General features: G+C 37.1%; 12 protein-coding genes across 12 annotated transcripts; 8 read left to right on the top strand and 4 right to left on the bottom strand.

Moving 5' to 3' along the window:
* Window positions 1-377: 377 nt before the first annotated feature.
* On the top strand, window positions 378-2,753 carry BDF20DRAFT_983957 (uncharacterized protein; the record flags this gene model as incomplete). The annotated part of the gene is made up of 7 exons (XM_053085165.1): window positions 378-468; window positions 718-742; window positions 787-936; window positions 1,163-1,281; window positions 1,365-1,413; window positions 1,484-2,242; window positions 2,344-2,753. The coding sequence occupies 7 exons, from the start codon at window positions 378-380 to the stop codon at window positions 2,570-2,572; spliced, it is 1,422 nt and encodes a 473-aa protein (XP_052940523.1). The 3' UTR covers window positions 2,573-2,753.
* Window positions 2,754-2,990: 237 nt separating this feature from the next.
* On the top strand, window positions 2,991-3,493 carry BDF20DRAFT_843728 (uncharacterized protein). The gene has a single exon (XM_053079577.1). It carries the CDS (start codon window positions 3,259-3,261, stop codon window positions 3,427-3,429), a length of 171 nt encoding a protein of 56 aa, XP_052940522.1. The 5' UTR covers window positions 2,991-3,258; the 3' UTR covers window positions 3,430-3,493.
* Window positions 3,494-4,224: 731 nt separating this feature from the next.
* BDF20DRAFT_812904 (4-dihydromethyltrisporate dehydrogenase) lies at window positions 4,225-5,369 on the bottom strand (the record flags this gene model as incomplete). The annotated part of the gene is made up of 3 exons (XM_053076836.1): window positions 4,225-4,847; window positions 4,951-5,061; window positions 5,135-5,369. 3 exons carry the CDS (start codon window positions 5,367-5,369, stop codon window positions 4,225-4,227), a joined length of 969 nt encoding a protein of 322 aa, XP_052940521.1.
* A 285-nt stretch (window positions 5,370-5,654) lies between these two features.
* On the top strand, window positions 5,655-6,882 carry BDF20DRAFT_983955 (uncharacterized protein; the record flags this gene model as incomplete). The annotated part of the gene is made up of 4 exons (XM_053085164.1): window positions 5,655-5,755; window positions 6,252-6,332; window positions 6,530-6,604; window positions 6,669-6,882. 4 exons carry the CDS (start codon window positions 5,655-5,657, stop codon window positions 6,880-6,882), a joined length of 471 nt encoding a protein of 156 aa, XP_052940520.1.
* A 1,317-nt stretch (window positions 6,883-8,199) lies between these two features.
* On the top strand, window positions 8,200-10,146 carry BDF20DRAFT_992558 (Mycolic acid cyclopropane synthetase-domain-containing protein). The gene is made up of 3 exons (XM_053085378.1): window positions 8,200-8,251; window positions 8,474-9,379; window positions 9,468-10,146. The coding sequence occupies exons 2-3, from the start codon at window positions 8,474-8,476 to the stop codon at window positions 9,978-9,980; spliced, it is 1,419 nt and encodes a 472-aa protein (XP_052940519.1). The 5' UTR covers window positions 8,200-8,251; the 3' UTR covers window positions 9,981-10,146.
* On the bottom strand, window positions 10,135-12,684 carry BDF20DRAFT_843722 (WD40-repeat-containing domain protein). Its single transcript, XM_053079576.1, has 4 exons — window positions 11,751-12,684; window positions 11,110-11,658; window positions 10,968-11,037; window positions 10,135-10,897 (listed from the first exon to the last, which is right to left on the bottom strand). The coding sequence occupies exons 1-4, from the start codon at window positions 12,559-12,561 to the stop codon at window positions 10,165-10,167; spliced, it is 2,163 nt and encodes a 720-aa protein (XP_052940518.1). The 5' UTR covers window positions 12,562-12,684; the 3' UTR covers window positions 10,135-10,164.
* Window positions 12,685-12,969: 285 nt separating this feature from the next.
* On the bottom strand, window positions 12,970-14,224 carry BDF20DRAFT_843717 (proteasome subunit beta type-6). Its single transcript, XM_053079575.1, has 5 exons — window positions 14,070-14,224; window positions 13,770-13,969; window positions 13,372-13,646; window positions 13,186-13,296; window positions 12,970-13,096 (listed from the first exon to the last, which is right to left on the bottom strand). The coding sequence occupies exons 1-5, from the start codon at window positions 14,100-14,102 to the stop codon at window positions 13,080-13,082; spliced, it is 636 nt and encodes a 211-aa protein (XP_052940517.1). The 5' UTR covers window positions 14,103-14,224; the 3' UTR covers window positions 12,970-13,079.
* An 891-nt stretch (window positions 14,225-15,115) lies between these two features.
* Window positions 15,116-15,744, top strand: BDF20DRAFT_983951 (uncharacterized protein; the record flags this gene model as incomplete). The annotated part of the gene is made up of 2 exons (XM_053085163.1): window positions 15,116-15,266; window positions 15,539-15,744. The coding sequence occupies 2 exons, from the start codon at window positions 15,116-15,118 to the stop codon at window positions 15,742-15,744; spliced, it is 357 nt and encodes a 118-aa protein (XP_052940516.1).
* Window positions 15,745-17,230: 1,486 nt separating this feature from the next.
* Window positions 17,231-19,110, top strand: BDF20DRAFT_831313 (transmembrane amino acid transporter protein-domain-containing protein; the record flags this gene model as incomplete). The annotated part of the gene is made up of 4 exons (XM_053078436.1): window positions 17,231-17,663; window positions 17,766-17,866; window positions 17,956-18,395; window positions 18,474-19,110. The coding sequence occupies 4 exons, from the start codon at window positions 17,231-17,233 to the stop codon at window positions 19,108-19,110; spliced, it is 1,611 nt and encodes a 536-aa protein (XP_052940515.1).
* A 621-nt stretch (window positions 19,111-19,731) lies between these two features.
* Window positions 19,732-21,142, bottom strand: BDF20DRAFT_919640 (uncharacterized protein; the record flags this gene model as incomplete). The annotated part of the gene is made up of 5 exons (XM_053084652.1): window positions 19,732-20,440; window positions 20,504-20,587; window positions 20,634-20,800; window positions 20,882-20,958; window positions 21,042-21,142. 5 exons carry the CDS (start codon window positions 21,140-21,142, stop codon window positions 20,180-20,182), a joined length of 690 nt encoding a protein of 229 aa, XP_052940514.1. The 3' UTR covers window positions 19,732-20,179.
* Window positions 21,143-21,931: 789 nt separating this feature from the next.
* On the top strand, window positions 21,932-22,160 carry BDF20DRAFT_802014 (uncharacterized protein; the record flags this gene model as incomplete). The annotated part of the gene is made up of 2 exons (XM_053076408.1): window positions 21,932-21,982; window positions 22,062-22,160. Coding segments are annotated over 2 exons (150 nt in total), but the record flags the coding sequence as incomplete, so codon positions are not given.
* A 358-nt stretch (window positions 22,161-22,518) lies between these two features.
* Window positions 22,519-24,510, top strand: BDF20DRAFT_831310 (uncharacterized protein; the record flags this gene model as incomplete). The annotated part of the gene is made up of 8 exons (XM_053078435.1): window positions 22,519-22,644; window positions 22,965-23,046; window positions 23,229-23,351; window positions 23,384-23,444; window positions 23,474-23,478; window positions 23,827-23,882; window positions 23,953-24,026; window positions 24,399-24,510. The coding sequence occupies 8 exons, from the start codon at window positions 22,519-22,521 to the stop codon at window positions 24,508-24,510; spliced, it is 639 nt and encodes a 212-aa protein (XP_052940512.1).
* Window positions 24,511-24,697: the final 187 nt, after the last annotated feature.

Genomic DNA, 24,697 nt, shown 5'->3' with positions numbered 1-24,697 from the left:
TCTTATCAATGCTACTGCTTGACCGCTCCATAATCAGTCCACTACAGTCATTAACGTCGTAGTATGAACCATGCCCAATAGCTCAATTCATATCTATAAGGTAAAGCAATAGCAACATCAGCGTGCTCTTCCGCTGGAATTGTGTATTAAACACTAGTGAAAGCCAGGCAATTGAATTTGGTTGCCGAAGCATTGAATAATTGGTATGATTCGATAAATCCCAATGGGTACGTTCACGCTTTGGCCGATAAAACGCGTTGCGACGACATTTGCTGCAAAATCATTGTTGCGTTGGGGTCTATACGTTAACAGGTTCTGCAAATGTTTAAAAAAAGTGAGGCAAGTTCAACATTTTCGCACTGAAGACCCGCTTTAGCATGCTATATGCTGTTGGATATGCTTCAAAGAATCATGTTTGCTTTATCCATAATTTACTGTCTTGCGAAGCATTGTGTCCAGATGATAAATGTACATTTGCTATATTGAAATAGGGGGAAAACGTGAATAGTTGAGATAACAATTACAATACTTTAGTACGTAAAATTGGGTAAAGCATACAGTCTACTATGGTCTATCTAAATCGTAATACAGTATTGAATTCTTGTCCATAATTGAATCAGGAGCTTGCCATGAAAATTTAGAACTGTTCCCTTTTATTTACTACAAATGCGAAGGCAAGAGAAGTATTTTTTAGAAACATCGCTAATACTATATCAGGCATACCGCCCACAAATAACAGAAAGTATTTTAAAATATCCTGTTTATTGCATTCATCGAAAATTATAGCTCAACAGAATTACTTTATTGCGATCGAACGTTCCTTCAACCACCTTTAAAGATCGGTGCATGTTCGCACAAAATTCTGAAATCTAAAAGCAGCGGAATTCACCGTTTAAGCATGACTGAGCTTCAACAGCAGTTAACTCCCCGCCTATTGTACTTTTTGACAATCAAAGCTAGCCTTTGACAACTTCTGGAGTCGTCCGTAGATCATTATTCAACGACGTTGGCAATGGATGCGAGCGATGTAGAGCGGACAAGCAAACAAATTAAGCCAACTTCTGATTACGATTTATTAAACTTGTAAGATCGAAACATAACTGCGTACAGCGATCGATCAATCTACTGGAAAGTGATCTTTTTTTTTCTTTGACATGAATAGATTCCGGAAGGCTTACCTGACTACCGAAACACTAAATCGTCTCGAAGAGGAAGTACAGTCGTCTCTGAGCTTCAAAGATAAAAAAGAGACCTTGACAAAGAGGCTTGTAGTAAATTTAGGTACTTAAAAGGAGTACGTTTTTAAGCAACTGAATAGCATTATCGGGTCAATGAACTTAACGCCTTTCTCATATACATAATAGACAAATACTCGAAAAGGCTTCAAGATGATAAAAGCGAACTTGAGCAAACGTAACATTCTTGGTAATTTTCTTTCACTATGGTTTTGAAGCAGCTATTTATCAATTTCTCTTTCCATCAGTTTAATAGATATCAACACCAAATTGATGACATTACTTTTACAACAGTTTGAATCAGCTTTGGATTGTAAACCTTTAAACAATATCGAAAAATATACTGAACACTTGTCACAAGAACATTTAGACACTCTATTAGCTACAAAACGTGAAGGCGTTGAAAAAATTATTGAAAAGGTCAAAGACATCAGTGATGGGAAGGCCGAAAGTAACGTTAAGTCTATTGTCCACAAGACTTTAACGGAGCTAGACGATAAGCTACGAAAAAAAATCCAAGATTTTCAACTTTCCAGCTGTAAACAAGTAGAAGATATAACCTATCCTACAAATGAAATTTTAAAAGACAAGGTTAAATGGGCCTCAGATAATAAGATAAATGATATCATTGTCAATTCAATATATAAAAAATGGCTTGGTTTACCGACGAAAGAAGATGAAAGCCAGCTAAATGTATCGAAGTTGGCGCAGGAAGCGTTTACACATCATTTGGGGGATCAATTGTTAAACTTGTTAATGCACGGTTCACTCACCTCCCGTCAAAATCTTTCAACGACAAGTAAAAACCGCCTTCATCTCCAGGCCAAAGAAATCGCAAGAATTAGGAAGAAACATTTACAACGTAAGAAGATTGAAGGGTCGTTAGCGAAAATTGCGAAAATAGAACAAGAGACACAAGAGTTTCTATCTCTATTTGATACAGCTTTTGAACGAGTAAAGATTCAGCAGGTCTTGAAACGCTTAGCATTCATTAATGATATCGCAGAGTAAGGAAATCGTAGCGCATTTCTCAAAGCATAAATGAATTCTTTAGTTTTAACCATTAACATACCATTTATCGGTACTCCGATTTTTATCTATCGAACAGAAACCATGAAGCAGTACTCAAGTTCATGAATGCCCCACTCGGTACTTACAATGCAAATCATACTTGCAAACCCGACTCGTTGCTTAGTCAAATACCACAAAAAATCAATTTGTATAAGAATGGAGCTTTAAGTAGTTCTTTAGCTGCTTCCATTGTACAGTATACCACTAATATGAACCTTTTTGCAGATGTAGAAAACCGTATAAAAGATCTGGAAAAGAAGATTTGACTAACGAGACAAATCTAATGTAATATATTCAAATCATTCACTCTAAGTGTCCGTTGCTGAAAGTTAACACTGTATATAGAAGCCATCTAACGCATATAACAAAAATAAATGCTTCCTCACCGGTGTATCCAAATACATCAGTATATGAAATAAAATAGTCGCCTATTTTGAATAATTAAAAGTGCAAGCAATTGTCTTATGCCTCCCAAACTTAAGCAGCTCGAGAGGAAATACTATATTTTTTTTTCGAGCCATTAAGGTGCTACATTGGTGCGCCAATGTTTTACTACTACTGACTTAGTGGAAGGTTTTCATCGTCATAAACAAAGAAACCATGACTTATTTTGTAGCACAAGAAGTAACAAAAGATATAATGGCACTTCTTTTTTACTATACTCTCACTTTTTCGGGAACATCTAGCAATTTATTCTTTTGAGCCCGTTTTTGTTGTTAAAAGGGGAGAGTAGATGCACGATATGGCAATGAAGTTCTCTCCATGAAAATAATTCAACCCATCTACAACCTATCCCCAGAGGTACACTGGGGCGGCGGCATCCGGGCGCGAGGGTGACTATTTGACAAGCCTACACGTGGTGCCGCCTGTTAAATCTTTATGCTTTCGTATAAGGATGAGCCAATATGCCATAAAATTTTTTTAGTCAGTAATAGATATATACTTTAAAGAGATGATAAAAACCTATTTTTCACCACCTTTATTTCGTTATCATGATTTGGCTACATCAAACTGTCTTGATTCTATTTGTAATTTTTTGTGTCTTTGTCTAGATTTTTTTTATAATAGTGCTGTTTTTCTTAAAGCCATTCAGCAGCAGAAAAGAGATAAAATAGAAAAGTAGTTTTGAGTAACACATGAACAATGTATTGCTCAGGTTTTCAGCAATAATCTACGGAGAAATTGAACGTGGCCTTATGACGCAAATTAATCCAATGACGTTGGAGGCATTGAAAGCTGATTATGCTAAAGACAGTTACAGATGTTTTAGAATTCGAGATTACCTATCAAATGTTAAGTGTAAAAAATCAGTATATAGTGTGTTAAAGTACAAAACAATTGACTTCGTGATTTATCTCATAATCGTTTTTGTTCACTTTATCTAGAATGCGATAGTACCTTAAAACGATACATACGTATACCGAAGGTGATATTTAACAATAGATACAAAAATTATCTAGAATGTTGAGCCTGTAAACCTTCCAAGCTGATTTTTGCAGTTCAGTGTGATACGCATAGTAAAGTAATTTGAGCATGCAGATTCGAATGGCCTAACACTAACAAGATACCTGCTACCAGTATGTTTGCTGTACAGCATGAAGATTTAAACCATTCTTAATTATGAGCTTTATTTTGCAATTTCAATAAGAAGATTACCGATGGGATGTTTTCGGTTGTTTCAGTCTCACTTGATCAATTTCAGTAAGAGAAGCCAAAAGATTAAGAATACTCATTTAGCTTTCTTCCAAAGGAAGAGACAGTATATGTCACTTTTACTCTATGCAATAACCTGCAACAAGACACACTCCACAAAAAGCAGACATTACTCGCTGTTCATTAGATAAAAGGCACATTTCGTGCGATGGAAACATTTTATATTGTACAGGTCCTGTTGACAAGAGAAAAAATGCATGCAAATTTATTCAAAAATGGGAAGTTCAAAACCATACATGTTTTCAACCAAGTCATTGAAGCGAGCGTTTATATTCAAGCTTTCTAAATCCTTCATATCCTCATCATCCAATTCGAAACAGAACACATCCAAGTTCGACTTCATACGAGACTCTTTGACACTCTTAGGTACAACCGTAATTTTTTGCTGAACTGCCCAACGCAACAATATTTGACCAGGATTACGGTTGTGCTTCTTTGCAATCTTAGTGACAGTTTCATGCTCCATGAGCTTTGGCACATTCTTCAAATTTTCAGGTACTTCGTCATACACCATATTACCAAGAGAAGCATAAGCAATGACATGAATATTTTCCTTCTTAGCCCATTTGACCAAACGTTTTTGTTGCAAGTAAGGGTGAAGTTCGATCTCCAAAACGCTTGGATGAATACGAGCATATGTAAGTAAGTCAAGAATCAATTGACAGTTGAAGTTAGAGATACCAATGTTCTTAATCTTGCCAGCATCGACAAGCTTCTCGAGTTCGCGCCAGCAATCTTGCATAGGTGACCTTTCCCATTTAAGGTCTTGACCCTTAGGACAGAAACCTAAGAACTCCTTGGGATCAATATATTCGGAAGGAACTGGCCCTATACATTGACAAGTCAGAGAAAATATTTACAGATTAAACACTCTATCACAAACAACAACACCCACACAGGCGAAAGGCTCACTATCAACTGTCATACTTACAATGAACAAGATAAAGGTCAATATAATCAAACTCGTAGTTGTCAAGGGTCTTTTCGAAAATGGGAGCGACATGTTTAGCGGAATGGAAGTTGTTCCATAATTTTCCAACAACTAAATCACGCGACAGCGCAAATCAGTATATAAGCTTCTAGTGAATTTAAACGTACAGCGAGATAGTACTTACTGAAAAGATCTTCACGCTTTACAATTCCATCTGCAATAGCACGTCTAACACCCTTACCAACTTCTTTTTCGTTGCCATAGAGATAAGCGCCATCGATCATGCGATATCCGGATTTGATAGCATTATAAACAACTTCTTCAGTTTCCTCGGGGGGAATACGTGCGGTACCAAAACCAACAAGAGGGATTTTGTTGCCAGTGGGCTTGAGTGTATCGTACTTAACTTGTTCAGGCATTGAAGATGGACGAAAATATTATAACGAGATGAAAAAGGCGGAAACGAAGAGCTGTCGAAAAACTTAGGGTAACCAAGTAATTTATACATTTTGCATGAAATTGGAACAGGTAGCCATTTCAGAGTCCGCATAGGTCTGAGTTGCTTTGATTAGAAATCAAAGTGATATGACGGTGACTCTGTGTCATGGCCTATGCCAAAACCTAGAACCGTTTCTCAATAATAAGCTGCTCGTTTGAGGACATTCATGCCCTTAATATTGATATATAAGGATTATAGAAGAACTATGACTGCAATAACGTTTGATCATGTCCTCGATGTCAATAAGAAAAGATGTATCAAAACTCTTGGAACATTCCAGTATAACATGTCAGCAAAGCGTGACACGTAAACCATTGAAACATTATCCTTCTGAAGGACACAGCTTAATACATTTTCCGGTAATCAGAACAACTTCTAGGTGCTGAAGACTAATAGGAGTAAAAGAATAGCTCAATATGGCCATATAATTCTGCTCTGGCATTGGGAAGTCGTGACAAGTACTTCTTATATCCAAGTATCTCTTAATTAAGGGCATTAGAACATCTCCAAACTATTATCACTGTACTTGAGCAGAGGTATGAATCATTACAATAGCAATCAATCACAGGTATTCTATTTACTCAACAACCAAGCAAACCACTATACATGAAAATTGAGTTGTTGTTAGCGCTTGAAGAACGTAATAAGAACAGATATCAACTGATATGTCAATAGTATACAATAAGAGTAATATTCTATGGTAGATTGCAAAACTGAAACAGTAAAACAAAAGGAAAGAAGCAAATCACTCGAACCAATTTAATTGATATAAACAGATGATAATGTATGTCTTTTGAAATAGCAGCGTGTCGCGAAGTCAAAGGATATGTTGTTACGGTATTTGGAATGCGCTGGGTAATTCAGAAGGCTCACAAAGGAAATTGTAGATATTACCAAAACATTAACACGCGCCTTGAAACTGTCGGTTGTACAACAACATTCATCTTACAGCCCAAAACAGCAATACGAACTATACATTGCTGACAAGATTACCATTAATTTTGACAGTTACTAGTCCTATTCATCTTCTTTTACAAATTCTATACTTTCTTCATGGTTGTTTTCCATTTATGTTTGTAGTATCAATTATCCAAATGTGACACGTAGTGATTTTATTGCTAATAGCAGCGTCCACAAAGATGAACTGTACTTTATGTACATACATTGACGGGAACGTTCCTAAACAGTCAGAAGCAGCATACCTTATTGGCCTGTAAAGAAAAAAGCAGAGTTTGAGTGATGGCAATAAGCAACGTACATGTCAGTTAGGAGCACCTTATGGAGGAGAGCCAGGAATTTATATAAAAAGAGAAAAATTCGAATTGAGTCTTGTGATATTTTTTCTGGTCCAGCCTTCATCAACGCGCCGTATTGATATCATTTTGCGAATAAATTATATCGGTCAATTAACAGTCACAGCGTTAGAAGAATAATTAGTATACACTTACTGTGGTATTTCCATGCCTCTTATTATATAAATACGAATTAAGACCGCGCCCTCAACATAAAATATGCCATTCTGTTCGAAGAATCATCGTAGCAATTGTATATAGGTTATACACGCTGTACTGCCTACACAGCCTCAGGTTAATAACACATCATTACTAGCTTATAATTCAAGGAAAGAGTTTTTTTTTTTTTTTTGATATAAGCTGTGAACGCTCCCCCTCTCTGATTTCCAATGTATAATGAAAGAATGAGGAGAATCGTATTACAATAACCGAAAAAGGTGGACACTGACCGAAAAAGGTGGACACTGACTACTGGCATTCGTTTGGACACCTTGTGTTCACCTTAGTCCAACGCGCTTTTGGACAGTCCCTTGGTTTTGGGGGAGGTCAAGCTTGATGGCAACAGTATTACCAATCACTCCCTCTTGAAAGTGAGGTTAAACTGGCTATGCTTTAAAACGAGGTTGCGCGACAAGATGGCAAGCTTGAGTGTGTTCAAAGTAACGAGGAAAAATTATGATAATGTGTTCCAGCTCCATTTCTCGATGCTTTGTAGAATGCCAATCAGCTTTTCATACGACACAGATGATACAGAACCTTTTTTTTGTGATAATACACATTGGCCTCATCAACCTGCGTGAAGCGTTATCCCGTCTTCAGTCGGGTTATTGTGCCTAACCTATTTTTCTGGCGTTTCTATTACAAGCTGGCTCATCATCATCTGTCGTTGCACCCGTAAATATGCCATGCTCCATAGATGCATATCCCAAGCAACATCTCCCTCTGCTAAGCCCCGATGTCACACAATTATTCCAAGTGATTGCCAATATCAACTCAAAGTCTCATCCACAGCATCCAATATAATAAAATTCATGCTGTCGAATACATTTTTATGACCAAAAGTATTTGAACAAAGTAATTAAATCAAATTATTTCTCGACCAATCTATTCTCAAAAAAAGCGAGCAATAGAATTTCCTTTTCAGTGTCGAACTAAGCCAAAAAAGCAATAATTATTTGTTGAAAGTCTGACCAGCATTCGCAATTCAAATCATCCAGTCCAATAGACAGCAGAACCACTGTAATTACAGATTTTCAACTAAGTGAAGGAGTCAAGTAGGCGTATGTTAGGCACAAACAGTTAAAGAGACTATTGTGTAACTATAACCTTTGCGGCTCATAAAAACCTTCTTTCAATAGAAACAGCGAAAACCACTTGGAATAAGAAGTTGACATGTTGCACAATAAACTAAATTGATAAAAACAAGGGAAAATCATCAAAATAAAAGTTTGTCCTTCACCCTTTTTTCTAATCTTCAGTTTTCTTACAAGTAAGAAGATTAACTGCAAAGGTAAGACTTATGATCTGATGTTTAATAGTAGAGTTTGTTTATAAGAAATCGGGAAAGTCATAGTAAGCGTCTACTTCATGTATGCTCTATTGTAACAAAAATTACGCGCTATTTGCACTTTCTCGAAAAGAGTTGTGGTTGATTGTTTCATCTTTAAAGAAGACAGAAAGCAAAGCCTAGACTTTGACTAATTTCAATATTACTCTTTGACATTCTTTTTAGATGTCGAATCAATTCAAGCCGACAACGTGGGCGTCGGTCCATAATGCCACTTTACCTGCTGAAGGTGCTGGTAATCAGACCTTTGACAATCGTATTTTGATCGCTTCAGTTATCGGTGTTCCTGCTGTTATCAGTTACAAGTTGGGTCTGCCATTCTGGCTCTTTGTCATTTTAACTATTATTCTCTTCTTACCCATCCTCGCTGTGAACCTGTATTTGTTCTCTGCTTTTGCCCCTCGTTATCGTAACCACATTCCTCTTCCCAACAAGCCCATCGAGCACTATCTCACATTTCATGATGCTGAATTGAAAGCCAAATACCACGGTCGCAACAAGATTCCTATGGAAACTTTCTTCGAGGCTTACTTTGTTGGTAAGGTTGACTTCAACGGCGATCCTCTTGAAATCATGGAGTTGCGACACGATTGGGCTTCTTTCCGTTTTACTTACGGTCAATTCAAGTTCTTCCTCACTGAATGGCTCCCAGAAACCTTCTGGCATTCTCGCGACCAAGATGAGAACCAAGTACGTGACCATTACGACAGAGGCAATGATTTTTATGAAGCTTTCTTGGGTCCATTGATGGTCTATACTTCCGGTATCATGAAAGATCCTACTAAAAAGGAATCTTTAGAAGAAATGCAAGAAAATAAGATGAAGTTGATTTGTGAGAAGATACATTTGAAGGAAGGAGAAAAGCATTTGGATATTGGTTGTGGTTGGGGTACTCTTGCTGCTTATGCCGCTAAGAACTATGGTTCTCAGTCAACAGGCGTTACATTGGCAAAGAACCAAGTAGCCTTTGGTGAAAAGCGCATCGAAGAATGGGGAGTGAAGGATAAAGCTGAGTTGCTCTGCATGGATTATAGAGATATTCCTAAGAATGTTAAATATGATAAAATTACTGTAAGTGTAGTAGGAGTGTAATCAAACCTTTATGTGAAATAATGGTCACTGACTGAAAGACTTTTCTTTGTTTCAAAAACAAAAATAGGCCGTTGAAATGGCTGAGCACGTCGGTCTCAAGCGCTTCCAACAGTTCCTCGTTGATATTCGTGAGCGTCTTGACGATGATGGTCTATTCTACATGCAAGTTGCTGGTTTAAGAGCAAGCTGGCAATACGAAGATTTTATTTGGGGTCTTTTTATGGGTCGATACATTTTCCGTGGTGCTGATGCCTCAACTCCTCTCTATTGGTATATCAAACAACTAGAAACTGCTGGTTTTGAAATTCATAATGTAGATACTGTTGGTGTTCATTATTCTGCTACTCTTTTCAGATGGTATGAGAACTGGATGAAGAATAAGGAGGCCATGAAAGCCAAGTATGGTGACAAAATAGTTCGTATTTGGGAAATCTTCCTTTCTTGGTCTGTCATTATTTCTCGTCAAGGTAGTGCTACATGTTTCCAGATTGTCGCCAACAAGAACCGTAACTCCTTTGATCGTAGTACCTTGGTTTGCAACCGCACGAATCCGTCCGCATGGACAAGCAAACGTGGTTAAAAGGTCTATCGAATTGAGGTACACTAAAGCATTTCCGTTTACAACAAAACAAATGGAGAAAATATATTATATGATTCCACACATTTATAACCTTTGAAAAAGCCGACATAGCATGGCTCAAAAAATCCAATAAAAAAACTATATCCATTCTACTGGTAAAACCAACAATGTTTCAATAGCTTTATTACCAACTTAGCTTTTTAGATGCCCACACAAAAATGGTATTATTGTTATCAATCGCAACAATGGTACGGGTATCACTTGAGCAAGCCACATCTCGCATCAGCTCAGAGCTCATCGAATGGGTAAGTACCTTAACAGGTTCAAACTGCTCTAAGCTACCATCGTCCAATACTTTACTTCTTTTACCTTGCCCGATATTGTAAATTCGCAATCCTCCTTCATAGTCCCCGCCAACGAGCACTTTCTGATTGTCTTGCTCAATCACTTTAAATCGTAACCCTGAGCTTCCTGCCGCATCGGGCCATTCTAAAGACATGTGTATGTCACCATCTGTAGTTGTGCTTTTCGTAGGATTCCAAACAATAATTTCCATATCGTCAGAGCCTCGGGACACGATGAGATTGTTCATTTTATTTCTGGTATTGCCATCTTGACCTAAAATATGAACACCATCCACGTACCCTTCATGCCACTCATCACCTCCAGGGAATCTCATTTTTGCGTTGATAGTAGCAATAGGACCGAGGTGCTTCCATTTATCACCGTCTTGAGGGTGCTCTTTACGTTGCTCAATTGCACGAGTACGGAAACTCTTCAACTGCTCTGCTGTAATTACAAACCGGTACATATCTCCATTATCGCAACCGACCACGACAGTCTTCATATCATACGACATTTCAACAGAGGTGGGAAGCCCACCCTTGTTAGCTGGCAAAACAAACATGGCTAAACAGCTACAAACCATACCATAAAAATTATTATTAGTAAGTGGTTGTTCGAAGTGTACCTTCTACAGATATTCACCTTGAATTATCCCCACTGGTTCTTGGGGATCCTATATCCCATAAACGTACTGTTCTATCAGCGGAAGCGCCTTAGAATAGATAGTATGTCAATTCGAACAGCTTCAGCTCTTATCAAATTAAAACAGACTATTCGAACTTACTCAGTAACCATCTTGGCTCTGCCTTTGCAAATGATAAAGCCAATACTGCTTTTCGATGTCCGAATAAGTAACAATAACATTCATTTTGTAGTGGATTCAGTAATTTGATCGAACCCAGTCTTCCTGCCACTGCTAATAAATTGCAACTGCTTCCATCATCGTCCTCTTCTTCCTCTTCCTCAGAAACCTGCTGATTTTCGTTTGAATCATCTTCCTCTTTAGCTTCTTTCAAAGATACTAGCTGTTGTTTTCCTGTCAAAGTAGTCCATGCTAAACAGTAAAATATTTCCTGACTTTCAGGATGCGTGTATTTCTTGATATATCTTCCTTGTTGAGTGTCCAGAAACAAAACTGTGTAAGATCCACATATAGCTACAGTGTCCATAGCTGTCTCTGAAAATTCTCCCTTCTCGTTTGCTAACTGCTTTACGTTTGGTTCGAAGGCACAACACCAATTGTCTTTACTATCTTCAAGTTCATCCTTCGATCGAACGGGTATATTATCTTCAGTGTGGCCTTTAATCACATACCTCAATTCAAAGGTATCCTCTGATAAAGATTTTGACAGTTAGTTTCGGATCAATTGTTGCTCACTTCCTATGCGTCGTCTTTTTTTTTTTTTTTTTTTTTTTTTGCCTTACCTAATATTGGTAATCTCTTTGTTGAACGTTTTGCCATATTGCGAATCTTTTTGGGTGGCATGGAATTGGGTGAACCGTTATCATCTCCATCATCACCGTTGCTACTAGAGCCTCGTTTTCTTGTGGTAGTGGCTCTTTTTGATGTGGCATTTTTGGTTCCTCTCTTTGTTCCTGAGTCTCTTTTTGAACTATTCATACTCCCACTTTCTTTCTTACTCACGCTACTCTCTTTACTGTTTTCGGTAGAAAGTTCAGAGGTGGGTATTTTGCCACTCACTTCTTTTATTGACCTTGTTTGCACTAAGGGAGTAGTAACTGGCATAAACGTACTTTCCATAGTTACAGCAGTTGGCATGTTGTTGACAGCAAAATTCGGAACAGTATCATTATTCGTATTGTTGACGGGAGTAGGGTTTGGTAACGCTGATTTTTCGGAAGCGAGTTTTTTCTTTTTAAAAGAGGAGGAAGTCTTTTTCATATGAGGTGCCAACATGGCCGGACAAGGTAAAAGTCTCGACTGAAAACTCCCGTCAATGGTAACCGCATTTGGAACTGACGTAGGCATAACATTTCTTTTGGGCATTTTTTCAGTTGTGGTTGTGGTTGATGGTGTAGCTATTCTGACAATCGGCGAAGCAGGCGGTGTGAGAGGTGTGAGATCAGGTCGTGGTGATGAAGCTTTCTTAATAGGTGCAACCGACGTCTTTTTTGTAGGAGCTGCATCTTTCTTAGTGATCGATTGTCTTTGATGACTGACAGGCTTTCTTTCTGGAAGACCGTTGGTATACCTGTCCGAATATCTATAACGCATGCTAACTTTTTGAATGCTGAGAGTTAGACGTATGATCCACAAAAGCAAGACAAAACAAATTTTGTTGACGCACGAACCTGAATCTCTTTAACGGAAAGTCTATTTTTCAAAGCCTATGATTGGGTGATAAGCCTCGATAGATAAAAAAAAAAAAAAAAGTTACAAGCTCTTTAATCGTGATCTTGTCGGTCTATACAACGTGAAGACTAAGGTTAGCCACATAATTTCTTACATTCATAAGTACCTTCATAAGTTATTCATTGGCCATTAACAAAATTAATTGTTATTGCTTGTCGACAAGTAATTATAACGTTTATCAGCACCACCACCCATTTCTCAAAGAATAAAAAGCCATTCTGTGAAACCTGCGTATAATATCAATTTATACAAAAAATAACCAACACAGTACTCTCATTCACAATATACAGATGGGATATTCGACATAAGATTTTATGTTTATTTTTTAGACATGGCCGTCTAATATATATGTATATATATAGTCCAACATTCAATCAATTTTAGCCTTCCCAATGAACTATGAAAAGAATTCAATGAATATTTTTATGTGAGTTTCTCTACTACAAGTATTCTTTCTACTTGGTCGGTGCGACAAATAATGCTTACCAGGTAATTCATTTCCAGGAACAAATAATCTTTCAACACCATCTTTAGTGATAACAGCCAAACGAATAACACCACCTGAAGAACCATCACGCGACATTGCTAATGATAAAGCTATAATTTTTTTTCCCCAAAAAGAAGCTCAATGAGATTAGTTGTAAAAGGTATCGAGTCCATGCATCAACTTACAGTTTTTTACGAATTCTTCACATTCTTCGCGAGTCATATTATCTTTGTATTTTGAATCACAATAACCATAAATATACGTTGAACCAGAACCGCCAATAGCAAATGGTGCTTTATGTAGGGAGCCGCCTAAGGGAATATTATATACTGATGGACCATCTACATCATCCCAACCGGCAACAATAATACCAGCCATTAATCCATCTTTATTTTGATAACATAATTCTTGGAATAAAGCCGAAGCTGTATGAACGGTAGGTGCTTCATTCTCAGAAACACTATAATGGCAAAGATGATGTCAGTTAAGGTGTATGCCTGCGTATGTGTCTGTCGAGTGTGTAAATATGAAGTTGTATGTTCACTACACAGAACATTAAAGAGTCAAGACGGTGTTACTTTACCTGTACATTTGAAGGTAATAATGAACGATATCTGCCACAGCTTGGGTATCAGCAGCAGATCCGGATCGACAACAATAAATTTTATCATGAACTTTGGTTAATTTGTCTGTCACTCTGTTTGCAATATAAGCACCGGTAGTTGTACGTGAGTCAGCGCCAAGGATGACACCGTCTTTATAGACGACTGCCATAATAGATGTCTGTATATTCGTATAAATAGTCGTCAAGTTGTTAGATTAGTGCTTCTTGTTAACTTTTTGTCTCAGTTAACACGGAATATTCAATCTGCAAAGGACTTACACCGAGATTAACTTCTCCCTTCTTTAAACTCATTTTTGACTGTTATGATGTGTATGGAGTGATTAGCTTTATTAAAAAGAATGATAACAATCCGTCATGTACTATACTAAAAAGATTGCGTGAATTGAAGTTCAACTGCTTTACGCGTTCAAAACATGAAACCGCCGTAAACGTCATCAGGCCGGTTTATTACATAAGCTTTTTGTAGGCAATGGACGGACCATCTAAGTCACAATTTTGATGTGGATGTTCAATGGCGCTAAATTCTCAAATTACAAAAAACAAAAAAAAAATCCAGCGTGTGACAATCTAATAAGGTTCTAGTATCCCTAATTCGTAAACGTATTGTGATCCATCGCCAACGAGATGCGAAGTAAATAGTTGAAAGACAGTAATATTACTTAAGAAGCGTTCATTGTTGAAAGATTACAGAAACATTCGACCGTTAAAGCATGTGGCAGCTGAAAAAAGGTAAAGAAGCTGCGGCTGCTGATGATTCCCAAAGCAAAGTGGCTATTATCAGCTGAAGATACCGCAAAAAGGGCTCGCAAATTCTAAATCGAATTAGAAGAAGCTTAATTCTCTAATCAGAGGGAATATACTCCAGAGGCTTACAGAAAGACGGTAATGATAATTGATACGAAGAGCAAAATATCTGTCTCAGCATATTGAACAACCTTCAGACGTATCTACTGATGCAAGCCAGATAGAGCATATTTTAATATACGTTCTGAGGGCTTTTGAGATGTATTGGTATAATTGGCTATACCAATGTTATTAGACCTTTGGTTTCAATTGTTTCGATATTCTATATAAACACTTAAGGATCATATACAATTGCGGCATACCAACTTTTCATTGTTATGCTGCAGCTCTGAAAATCATCTGATCGATCTATTTTAAAGCAGTAATAGAGAAACATGCAATTTTGGTCGATAAGTTAATGGTGACAGCTATCAGTTTTTTTTTATGTTAGAATCTAGACTTTGAATTCTGAAAGCGGTTTACTGTAAAATATTTGCTGGTATGTTGCTATAATCAAATCAATGACTGTGGACTTAATAAGTTTATTTTCCTCAGGGAAAATTGGCATATCTATACTATGTAGGGTCTGTATGAACTTGAGTGTCACAATGAGCAGAAATCAATCCAAGCTTGAGCCAATTCCTCCCGAGCTGCATACCGTCTTGAACAGCAGTAAGTCTCAGAGAAAAACAAGCTTTTCATAGTACACTGAAAAAGCGCCCTCATGTGTCGCAATCCTTCAATACAACGGCAATGCTATTAATGCTCGCAATTCTTTTTTGGCTTTGCTATTGTATGTTCTGCTCAAACAAAATTGTTCAATTGAATACTTAGCAATTCAAAAGAATTCCATGGACCTTTTGGAATGAAAACAAGAATAAATAATTATTATTATTTGGGCTGTAAGACTTGAAGATACAATTTACACTAATTTAAAATGAAAGAAACGAGAGACTGTATGAACAAGTTAATGCAGCTTTATTTTTGTGACTGTATCCTTACGATACACATTTATAACTTTCGGTTCCTGATTTTCAAGAAAAGAATCTCAGGTACAAAGCAACACAATAAAAAAGGATTTCACATCCCGCTCGAACCAGAAGGAAGCAGAGGACCATTATTGTATTTTGAAGAGGATTACGAGATCTGATGACTGTATGAACAACTTAGAATTAAAATTGCAGAAGCAGAATCATTGTCATGTTTGCGTTTGTGCAACAAGGAGATCTAGAGCTCTTTTGTTCAGCTATCTGCAGGGTAACAGTAGAAATCTATGACAGCAAGAGAAGAATAAGATTAAAAGGAATGCGAAGATTAATGGCATAAGCAGCTTCACGATTATATACGGCCAAAAAATCATGTTGACCTTGCCTTAATCGAGAGTGCAGTAATTTTGTTTAACTACGCTAGGTGGTGATGCATCACTTTGCAAACCTTTTTTGTGTACATTTCTCGAATTTCTGATCCCGATTTTAACGATATCTATAAGTTGTATGATAATGGTAGAAGAGAGTAACTATACAATCGAACATAAATTGCTCATCGAGAATTATATAATAGCCTTATCAGGCGAAAGAGATATAGTTAGATAGTTCTACGCAAAAAGGTTTGATTCGCATGTACTCCAAAGATTAGTAATGATGTTCTATGTGAGTAAACATTGAAGTATCCTTCGGGAACCAATCATTCGTTTTGTACGTGCATTAAAGAAAAAAATTACCATGTATTTGATAGGTCTACTTTTATTCTTGTCATTCTTGCTACATTAAAACGGGCTCTATGCCTGAAATTGGTCTTAATAACTATATTTACTTGAATATCATGTCGTGCTCCACTTGATTGATAGTTTGTGCAAAAAAAAGCAAAAAAAGCAAAAAAAAAAAAAAAAAAAAGAAAAAAAAGAAAAGCAGCCGCAATACAATGAAATCACACATACACACCTCTTCCATGGCTGACCCCTTTTACTCTTTGTATCAATAGACCATCTTCGCCTCCTTTCTTATTTGTTGTTTCTTTATCAAGCCCAGATTTACATTATCAGGACTAGCCTTCGGGCAATTTTTTTACGGAAAACTTTTACTATACTTTCATTATAAAGCATACTTAATACGACCCTGCTGGTTTGATTAAAAGGAACAGCAAAAGAAGATAAGCTTACATACATTAGGGGTCATCCTTTTTTTAAGGAAAAAAAGAGTTTTCCATCATTATTCATTGGAAATGCACACATGATGTAACCATATTATGATTCTTTTTAATTGTAAGGTCAATGACATTTTTTGATGGTATTATACGCTTATTAGAATGCGTGAGTGTATTAAGTGCATCGATCTTTGAATATAGAATGTGAGAGATCAGCGTATCTTTTGCGATCATGCGTGGTTTTCATAGGGGAAGAAAATGGCATCTGGGACTTTCCGTTTCTTTTGTTGCTTTAAATGGTAACCAACCCCTTTTTTTGATTTTCATAGATGAGGTATCTTGTTCTGTATAAATGTATGTCACATCGTCATTGAATTTTTCTGCCTTGTACTTTTTCTCTTTCTTTTTTTTCTTTCTTACTACTTTGCTAGTCTTCGACGTTAGAGGCTCCTGATATCAATAACTTTCGTCAATAAAATTAGATCGATTTATTCATGTCCACGGTGAACAACAATACGTATGGGTCTATCCATTCGTCATCATCACCACCGTTTGTGAAATCGCACCAACTCCAGCATGTTCTTACCAACGCAGAAAGAGACCTACTACAAGCAGATCGACCGGGCTACGGTACTCGCACCAAAATTGAGGTTGGGTTTAATCTTGTCAACGCAACTGTCGGAGCGGGTATCATTGGATTACCCTTCGCTATTGCTCGCGCAGGATTTTTTGTGGGTATTTTTGTTTCCATTCTCGTAGCTGCTTTGGCTCAAATGGGACTCTTTATGTTGATCGTAGCTGGCCAACGAGTTCAGATTTATAAGTTGGCGATGTTGGTGGAATACTTATTGGGAAGATGGGGATATCACTTTACGAATTTCGTAATTTGCGTTCAAGCAGGTGGTGCTGCAGTCAGTTACTTTATTCGTACGTTCCTCATTTTATTAGTCTGTCTTTCGCTCGATGGTCACGGTCTTAAATTCTATTTTACTTTTTTTTTTTTTTTTTGGGGGGGGGATACTGCTTTAGTGCTTGGCGACAGTCTACCTATGCTGTTAGAACGATATCTGCCTGATTATCCACTTTTAGCCAGCCGTACATTCATATTGATTTTCGTTGGTACTGTTTGTGTAAGAGCTATCGAACGAAATTTACCTTCTTTTTTTTTGCCTTTTGTTTTCTTTCTCTCTCTTAATACTTTCTGTTGCCTTCCAAATAGATCTTTCCTTTGGCCATACCAAGATCCATTGGGTCGCTTGCTCGATGGTCTATTGTCTCTGTTGCATGCTTGCCGGTTATCTTATTAATGATTTTGGTACGAGCACCTGCTTACATACCCAAAGACCAAACAGTTCCCATTGAATGGGCAGGTGATGATATTTTCGGTGCTCTCGGCATCATGGCTTTTGCTTTCACTTGTCATCAAGTTGCCCTTAGCAACTTTCTAACCCTTCGCAATCAAACTACTTCCAGTTGGAGATTTACTACCATTCTATCTACAGGCATCAGTTGGGTCATCTCTATGACTTTTGCTGTTGTAGGCTATCTTTGCTTCGGATCAAATGTTCAATCCAACTTATTCAACAATTTCGCCAGTGACGACCCATTCATTAATGTCGGTCGACTGGCACTGGCAATCAGTATGATACTTACTATTCCGTAAGTATTCGAAAGGACAGAGTCAGTAATTGCCTACCCCTTTACTCATTTTTTTGTTTGCTCTTTTTCTCCGAGTAGTACTGCTATCTTCCCTACAAGAGAGGCCATTCAAAAATCGTTGGGATTTGAAACAGCAACAAAACAACCAACCAATACACAACATTACGCAGTAACCATTATACTTTTTGCAGTGGTTCTCAGTTTGGCCGTTTCGATTAGATCTCTTGGCACTGTATATTCTATTGCCGGTGGATTCTCAGCAACCAGTTTAGCTTATATTCTGCCTGCTGTTTGCTACCTCACGACCCGACAAATTTATTTTAAAAACCAAGAAAAATATTATTCTCAAATTTCTCCTTCTTCTTCGGCTTCAATACCTAACAATATTGCTACAGTTTTTCCAACTTTGACGGGCACGTCAACCTTGATTGCTGTACCTGATGAAAGCGATCTCAAGACAGCAGCTATGGCCTGGGATGAAACCAATTCTATTGCTTCTTCCTCTAACAATAAACTGTTTGAAGACGATTTATCCACTGTAGATGGCGATGCTTATCTGGTGAACGAAGAAGCGACAGCCGACTTTGCTCGTATGATGGATGACAAGGCTCTGAAGCCCACATGGTGGTTAGATATAGCAGCTGGTTTGCTCATTATTTGGGGCTTTGTTGTCATGTTCTGTTCTTTATCCTCTGTGTTCAAAAGTCAACACTAGACAGTTGTAATAACAATGAAAGAGCAGAATATCATTATACCCCAACAACGACATATAGAACAAGGACACATTTTACAAACTTATTCAGCTTGTCTCCTTTCTTTAAACACAATGCACAATTAGACGCAAACATATCACCAATTTTTATTATCTGAACCGGTCTTGAGCCTTTCCATGCATGTCTCATGCAGTAGACAATTTACAATAAGGGTCTAGAACTCTTTCATTACTCTCAACTCTCATTCAACAATCATATTGCAAATTCACCAGCCTCAACCCCCTTTTTTATCAATGGTCACCAACCAATAATAACATGGCATATACATTTACTCCCTACCCCTTAATTTCAATAGCATATATAGCGTTAAATTCAAATGGTATAAGTATAAAGTATATCTTTGTGATTGTCAACTATTTCACGCATAATGGTACAAAAAGGAAAGACTGCTCTTGCCCTAGAATTATAATTGACAATGTGTACTAGCTAGTTACTTATAAATGCTTACGCCTATCCATCAAACCTGGCATTTTACTTCTACTCGTTCTGCCTTTTTTGTTCATCGGTATTGTCTTACTCTGTTGATTTATACCAGACGAAGTGCCTACATTGTTACCCCCATTTACCAAATTGAATTTATCGACAAGATCATTTACTGTATTCAACCCCTTCGTAATGAGGGCTAAATAAGCAACCAATAACACATCATCATGTTCCTAATCAAACGTCAACCTAATTCAGGAGAAAAGAAAAAGAATGCTTATGGACAATTTGAAGGCTCACTTACGGTTGAAAATTCTTTGTTAAAAGCCTCTTTTTCTAATATCGGCGATCGTCTGCACACACTCGAAATCTGACGTAAGATATCATGATCCACTGGTATATTACCTGCTTTCGTATCCTGCAGGTATCGGTGAAGAAATTGAATCCTTGAGTTCAGCATGGCGATAGCATTTCTTTGTGTTGTCAAATGAGCGATCACTAAAGCGATATTACATATAATTTGTGCGTTAGAGTGCATAAAGCATACACTGTGTCTTTTTTCATGCCATTCACTATAGAAATGCAGTTCTAGCATGACTCACATGTATTTCCTAAGCCGGTTTCTGATGTAGACGAACTGGGTTTTGCTACATGATCTATAGCGATACGTTCTGCTTCACCTAACTCTACTTTATAGGCGGATTTAATGAATATGGAACGTGTATTTCCATCTACGATATCGATCAGTGATTCATATATTGTTATTGGAAATTCTCTCGCTCCACCGCTTGGCGTTAACCTGTTGGGATCCATTTGTAAAAAGAGAGCTGACCCATTTATCTCTAAAATCTAATACAATAAGCTTTAGGTATAAATCAAAGATTCTTCTATTCATCAAATGCCCTCGCTTACTCGTTCATGTAATTTTAAATCGCTTTCTGAAGGTCTAGATCCTATACTGTACCAGCCCATGAAGTCCAGTTTAGGGAATACTTGCTTCACTGATGGCAATATTAATATTTAGTGTTAAAACATAAATTACATAATAGAGATAGAAAGTTCGTTTTTTGTTACATTGTTCTAATTTGTTCAACAGAAATGCTTTATCCAGAGTAGCATCGCCTTTTAGAGACAGCGGCATTTCGAAAGAATTGGCAATATCAACATCGCGTCCTGTTTGTGCTGCTAACAATGCGCCGTACATTCGACCTGTATAAAGTTCAAGAATATTTTGTCAGTAAAAGAGTAAGCTATGATTTAATGATAGAGCGTTGGTGTTAGCGCAGTTACCATTTGACAAAACTTCTGGATTTTGTAACTGTGTGCGTGTAAAGTGATCCGAAATGTTCAAGATCACTAATGGATGTCTATTATTCAAAGAGGGATGGGGCTTAATCGGCGCTGTATAATTGCTCATATCCGTTATATGCTGTTCACTAAGCTATTTTACATTGATATAGAAAGCCCAGAACTACTCTGAATATCAGCCACTATAGCTGTACTCGTGGTTATTTCTTCTGTATTTTGGGGAGAATCATCAGATAAATCCATAAAACTCATGGTTCGCTAGTTTAGAAATGGCAAACGATGAGTATAAAGCCAGAAAAACATAGAAATTAATGCAAAACCCAAAATCAACGAAGATGTATGTGACGCGCTTCCTCAATATTATGAATTGACAGCATGGAAGCTCCAGCGCTTATAAAAACCAGCAACAGCAATTGTGTACGCTGAGATAGTTAAATCACTAGAATATAGTGAGAGCCTTTTGCATATTTTAACAAGCAACTGGGTCTTGTTTTTTTATTCAGTCAGTTTAAAGGTCCTAATGAATTTTCATCAGTAATGCTTGTTCGTGATTGTGTCCGACAATTATCAGTGCAATGAGCATATTACATTGGATGTTCTTCCTTGACCATCGTGCTTTTTAACGTCTGTTCATGAAACGACGGAGTTCGAAATATCGTCAACCAGCTTCTTCTTGATGGTGGAGTAAAAAGATCATGCCTGAATTTTTACCCTTGCCCTTTGCTATACCTTACTCGTCAAAATCTCTACCTAATTAAAAATAAGAATGTCCACGCCAAAGAAACTTAATCCTTCTACTTGCTTCAATTTCTCATTCTTTAAAGGTGAGTAAGGTTTACAGCATCATGGGTGTTAAGATAAATTTACCTCCCCAAGTTGTTGACAGGAATGTTTAACTTGAGCTCCCTAACTTCTCAATGAACAATAGATTATATGAAGGAATTACGTAGAGTGGACGATAATATTGTTAATAAACTCAACCAAGCTACTTCAACACATGATGACAGTAGGTGTGGCGAGTTCTTCAAACAAATGTCAGAGGCCTATGCACAACGTGACGAAGCCATTGATTATTGTTTAAAAGTAAGCGCGTGGAATAGAATAAGAATTGTAAAATGTGATATTGACTCTGTCTATTGTACATCATCATACAATATTGTAGCTAATGGATGAAGATCTTGAAAAGAAGAATAAGAAATTACAGGAAGATCCTGACGATTTTGATGTGAAGAACAGTATTTTCACCCGAGAGTCAATGGTAAGACAAGAGGTAGAGAACGAAATTGACATTGAGACAGTTATTGACCGTTCAATTGTAAATAATAGCGTCAATCGGTGTCCAACGAAAGAATTGTCGAAGAGATTCTTAGAGAAAGAACTTTGCAAGTGTTTAAGAACAAATGTAGAGCATTTGATGTTACTTCATTAGAAAAATAGACACCTCACCATTTGTAATATACGAAAAATAAGCATTCCCCTATACATGGCTATTCAACTAAATGGCGTTATTTATAATAAAGCAGAAAAAAGTTTAATCGCGTACGAAAAAGTGAAAAACTTTGAGCCCATTAAGGTGATCTATTTATGGATCGGAAACAGTGAAGGCTATAAGATGGCAAATGTATTTAAGCGAGGGGTATATGCATACAAACAAAGAAGTGGAGTTTGAGCAATCTGTCAATACATGTGTCGAGGAGTTAATCAGTACTTCCGTAGTGAAGATGAGTTTTGATATACCAACAAACGTAAAAACAAAATATCAGCAGTTAAATTCGTTGGAGACGGATTGTATTTGAAGCCAATTCGTCCTACATAACATATTGTTTGATATTCCGTAATAGTCATTATCTTTGAAATATACCCTCTGTAAAATAAATACTCATCAAACTAAGCATTCTAACATTCTACGTGCAGAGCCAGAATAAGATGAATAGCTTAAGCTCATTATTCTTTCTGAAAGTGTACTATAGTTTAAATACTAGCAAGAGAAAAAAGAAGGTAGAAAAAATGTTCGAGAAAGCACGCACTAAAATAAAAGATACGTATGTATACGTGTATATATTAGCTATTCAATTCAATTACTGATAAACGAGGGAATATACGCAAAAGGAGCGAAGACATCCTTACGGCCTTACGTAGTCAACGTGGTAGCCTTGACAGAATAAAATATTCAAAGTGAATTAAATCAGAAAGGTGCTCAATTCTGAAATAAAGGAATATCTGACAGGAACAATTATCTTAGCTTACATAACGATCAACACTAAAATATCATCCCAACGAATGGAAAATCAAAACTCATAAGCTCATTGTACGATACTTATCTGTAAAGTATATACAAAATTAGCAATCAAAAAGTATTCACAACGCTTTTTAGATTCTTCGATATCAGAATTTTACATCGATTTAACGGATGCTGATACTATAAAATTACTGAAAATTGCTCAAGGCCGTAGTAAGTATGAATATTTCCATAATTTATACCAGAACCTATACTGGTTGCAGTTCTGTGCAAACCGACTATGAAGGAGTTACCTATTAGCCCAACGTAAGGGTGTCAACTGTGATATTATATAGAGGCAGTGAGTATTTTTAAACCGAACACACATCGGATCAATTTCAACTAATCAATACAAATGTTGTGGTTGCGCCTCTATCTACAGTGGCTCTTTCCAATTTAGTTGCTAGAAAAGCTAGAAAAGCTGAACAACTTACAAAACTTAATGAACAGTAACAAGTTGAGGCAGCCTTCCAAGCAGCTGGTATCTTCCAAATGAGGACAGAGGGAACAAACACTTCCATTATGTAGCTTACGGTATGTCACGTTATAATTGTTGTAGTCAAATGTGCGGTATCAGTGATTAGTATTTTGAATGGTCTGCTCTAACATAGAGCAACGATTTGGAAGTAATTTGACTATTTATAACAAGATTTACTTCACACTATTTATATCAACCCTGGTATTAGAAATCCAATCCGTCATCAGGTAGGAAAAATTAACGCCATTCCGGTATCTATTTAAAGGTTTAAAAGAATGTCCTCTGTGTGATCAATAGTCGATACATTGTATTTTGAGAAAGCCCTTAAAGGCGCGGTGTAAGTATTTACTCTCAATGTTCGAGTTGCCATTGTAAGTTTATGAACATACACTAAGATATAGTTCCTTCAGAACTGTATTAGTCATAAATGCATCAGCTGTTTCACATATTTACTGCACCCGTAATAAATCCCTCAAACCCTTTCCAGCTTCAGTCCCAAGTCATCGTGTTAGGCAACGACTCCGTTTTGTCATTTCTTGGCGTCAGGTTCACAATAACATGTAACCCGCACATTGAGGATTCTATCCAATGAGCTATTCTTCGTTTATTCTTTCATTTTTAGGGAATCCTAAACCTACGTTACTATTAGTTGGCACATCGAGTTATATAATGTTATGTTTGGGATACCATATAAACTATCGCTTTAGAGAACGTCAAGCTAGGCTTGATCAATAAATCTACAGCACACTGAATCTTTCTGTGTTGATCCTTCAATTTTCCGCTCCGGAAAACAGCAAGACCATTGCTTTGTCGTTACTAAGATATGACAAAGTAGTATGTATTCATGTCAAATGAACTAAAGTTGACAGGGTTCTATTTATAAACACGTAAAGAAGATACCCTTTTGGTTTCTTTTTGTTTGTTTGTTTATTTTTGTCCTTTGTAACTGGTCTCAAGTTTAACCGTTGCATACTAACCATCCACTAATGGATAAAAAAAAAAAAAATGCTCTGATTGCCAAATTGCGGAGGCGAGCATGGGA

Source organism: Mycotypha africana (genome assembly GCF_025528875.1).
Source record: "Mycotypha africana strain NRRL 2978 chromosome Unknown BDF20scaffold_1, whole genome shotgun sequence".
In the NCBI taxonomy this organism is placed as follows: Eukaryota; Fungi; Mucoromycota; class Mucoromycetes; order Mucorales; family Mycotyphaceae; genus Mycotypha; species Mycotypha africana.
Note: the sequence above shows the minus strand (reverse complement) of the source record. Positions and strands in the feature narration are given on the sequence as shown.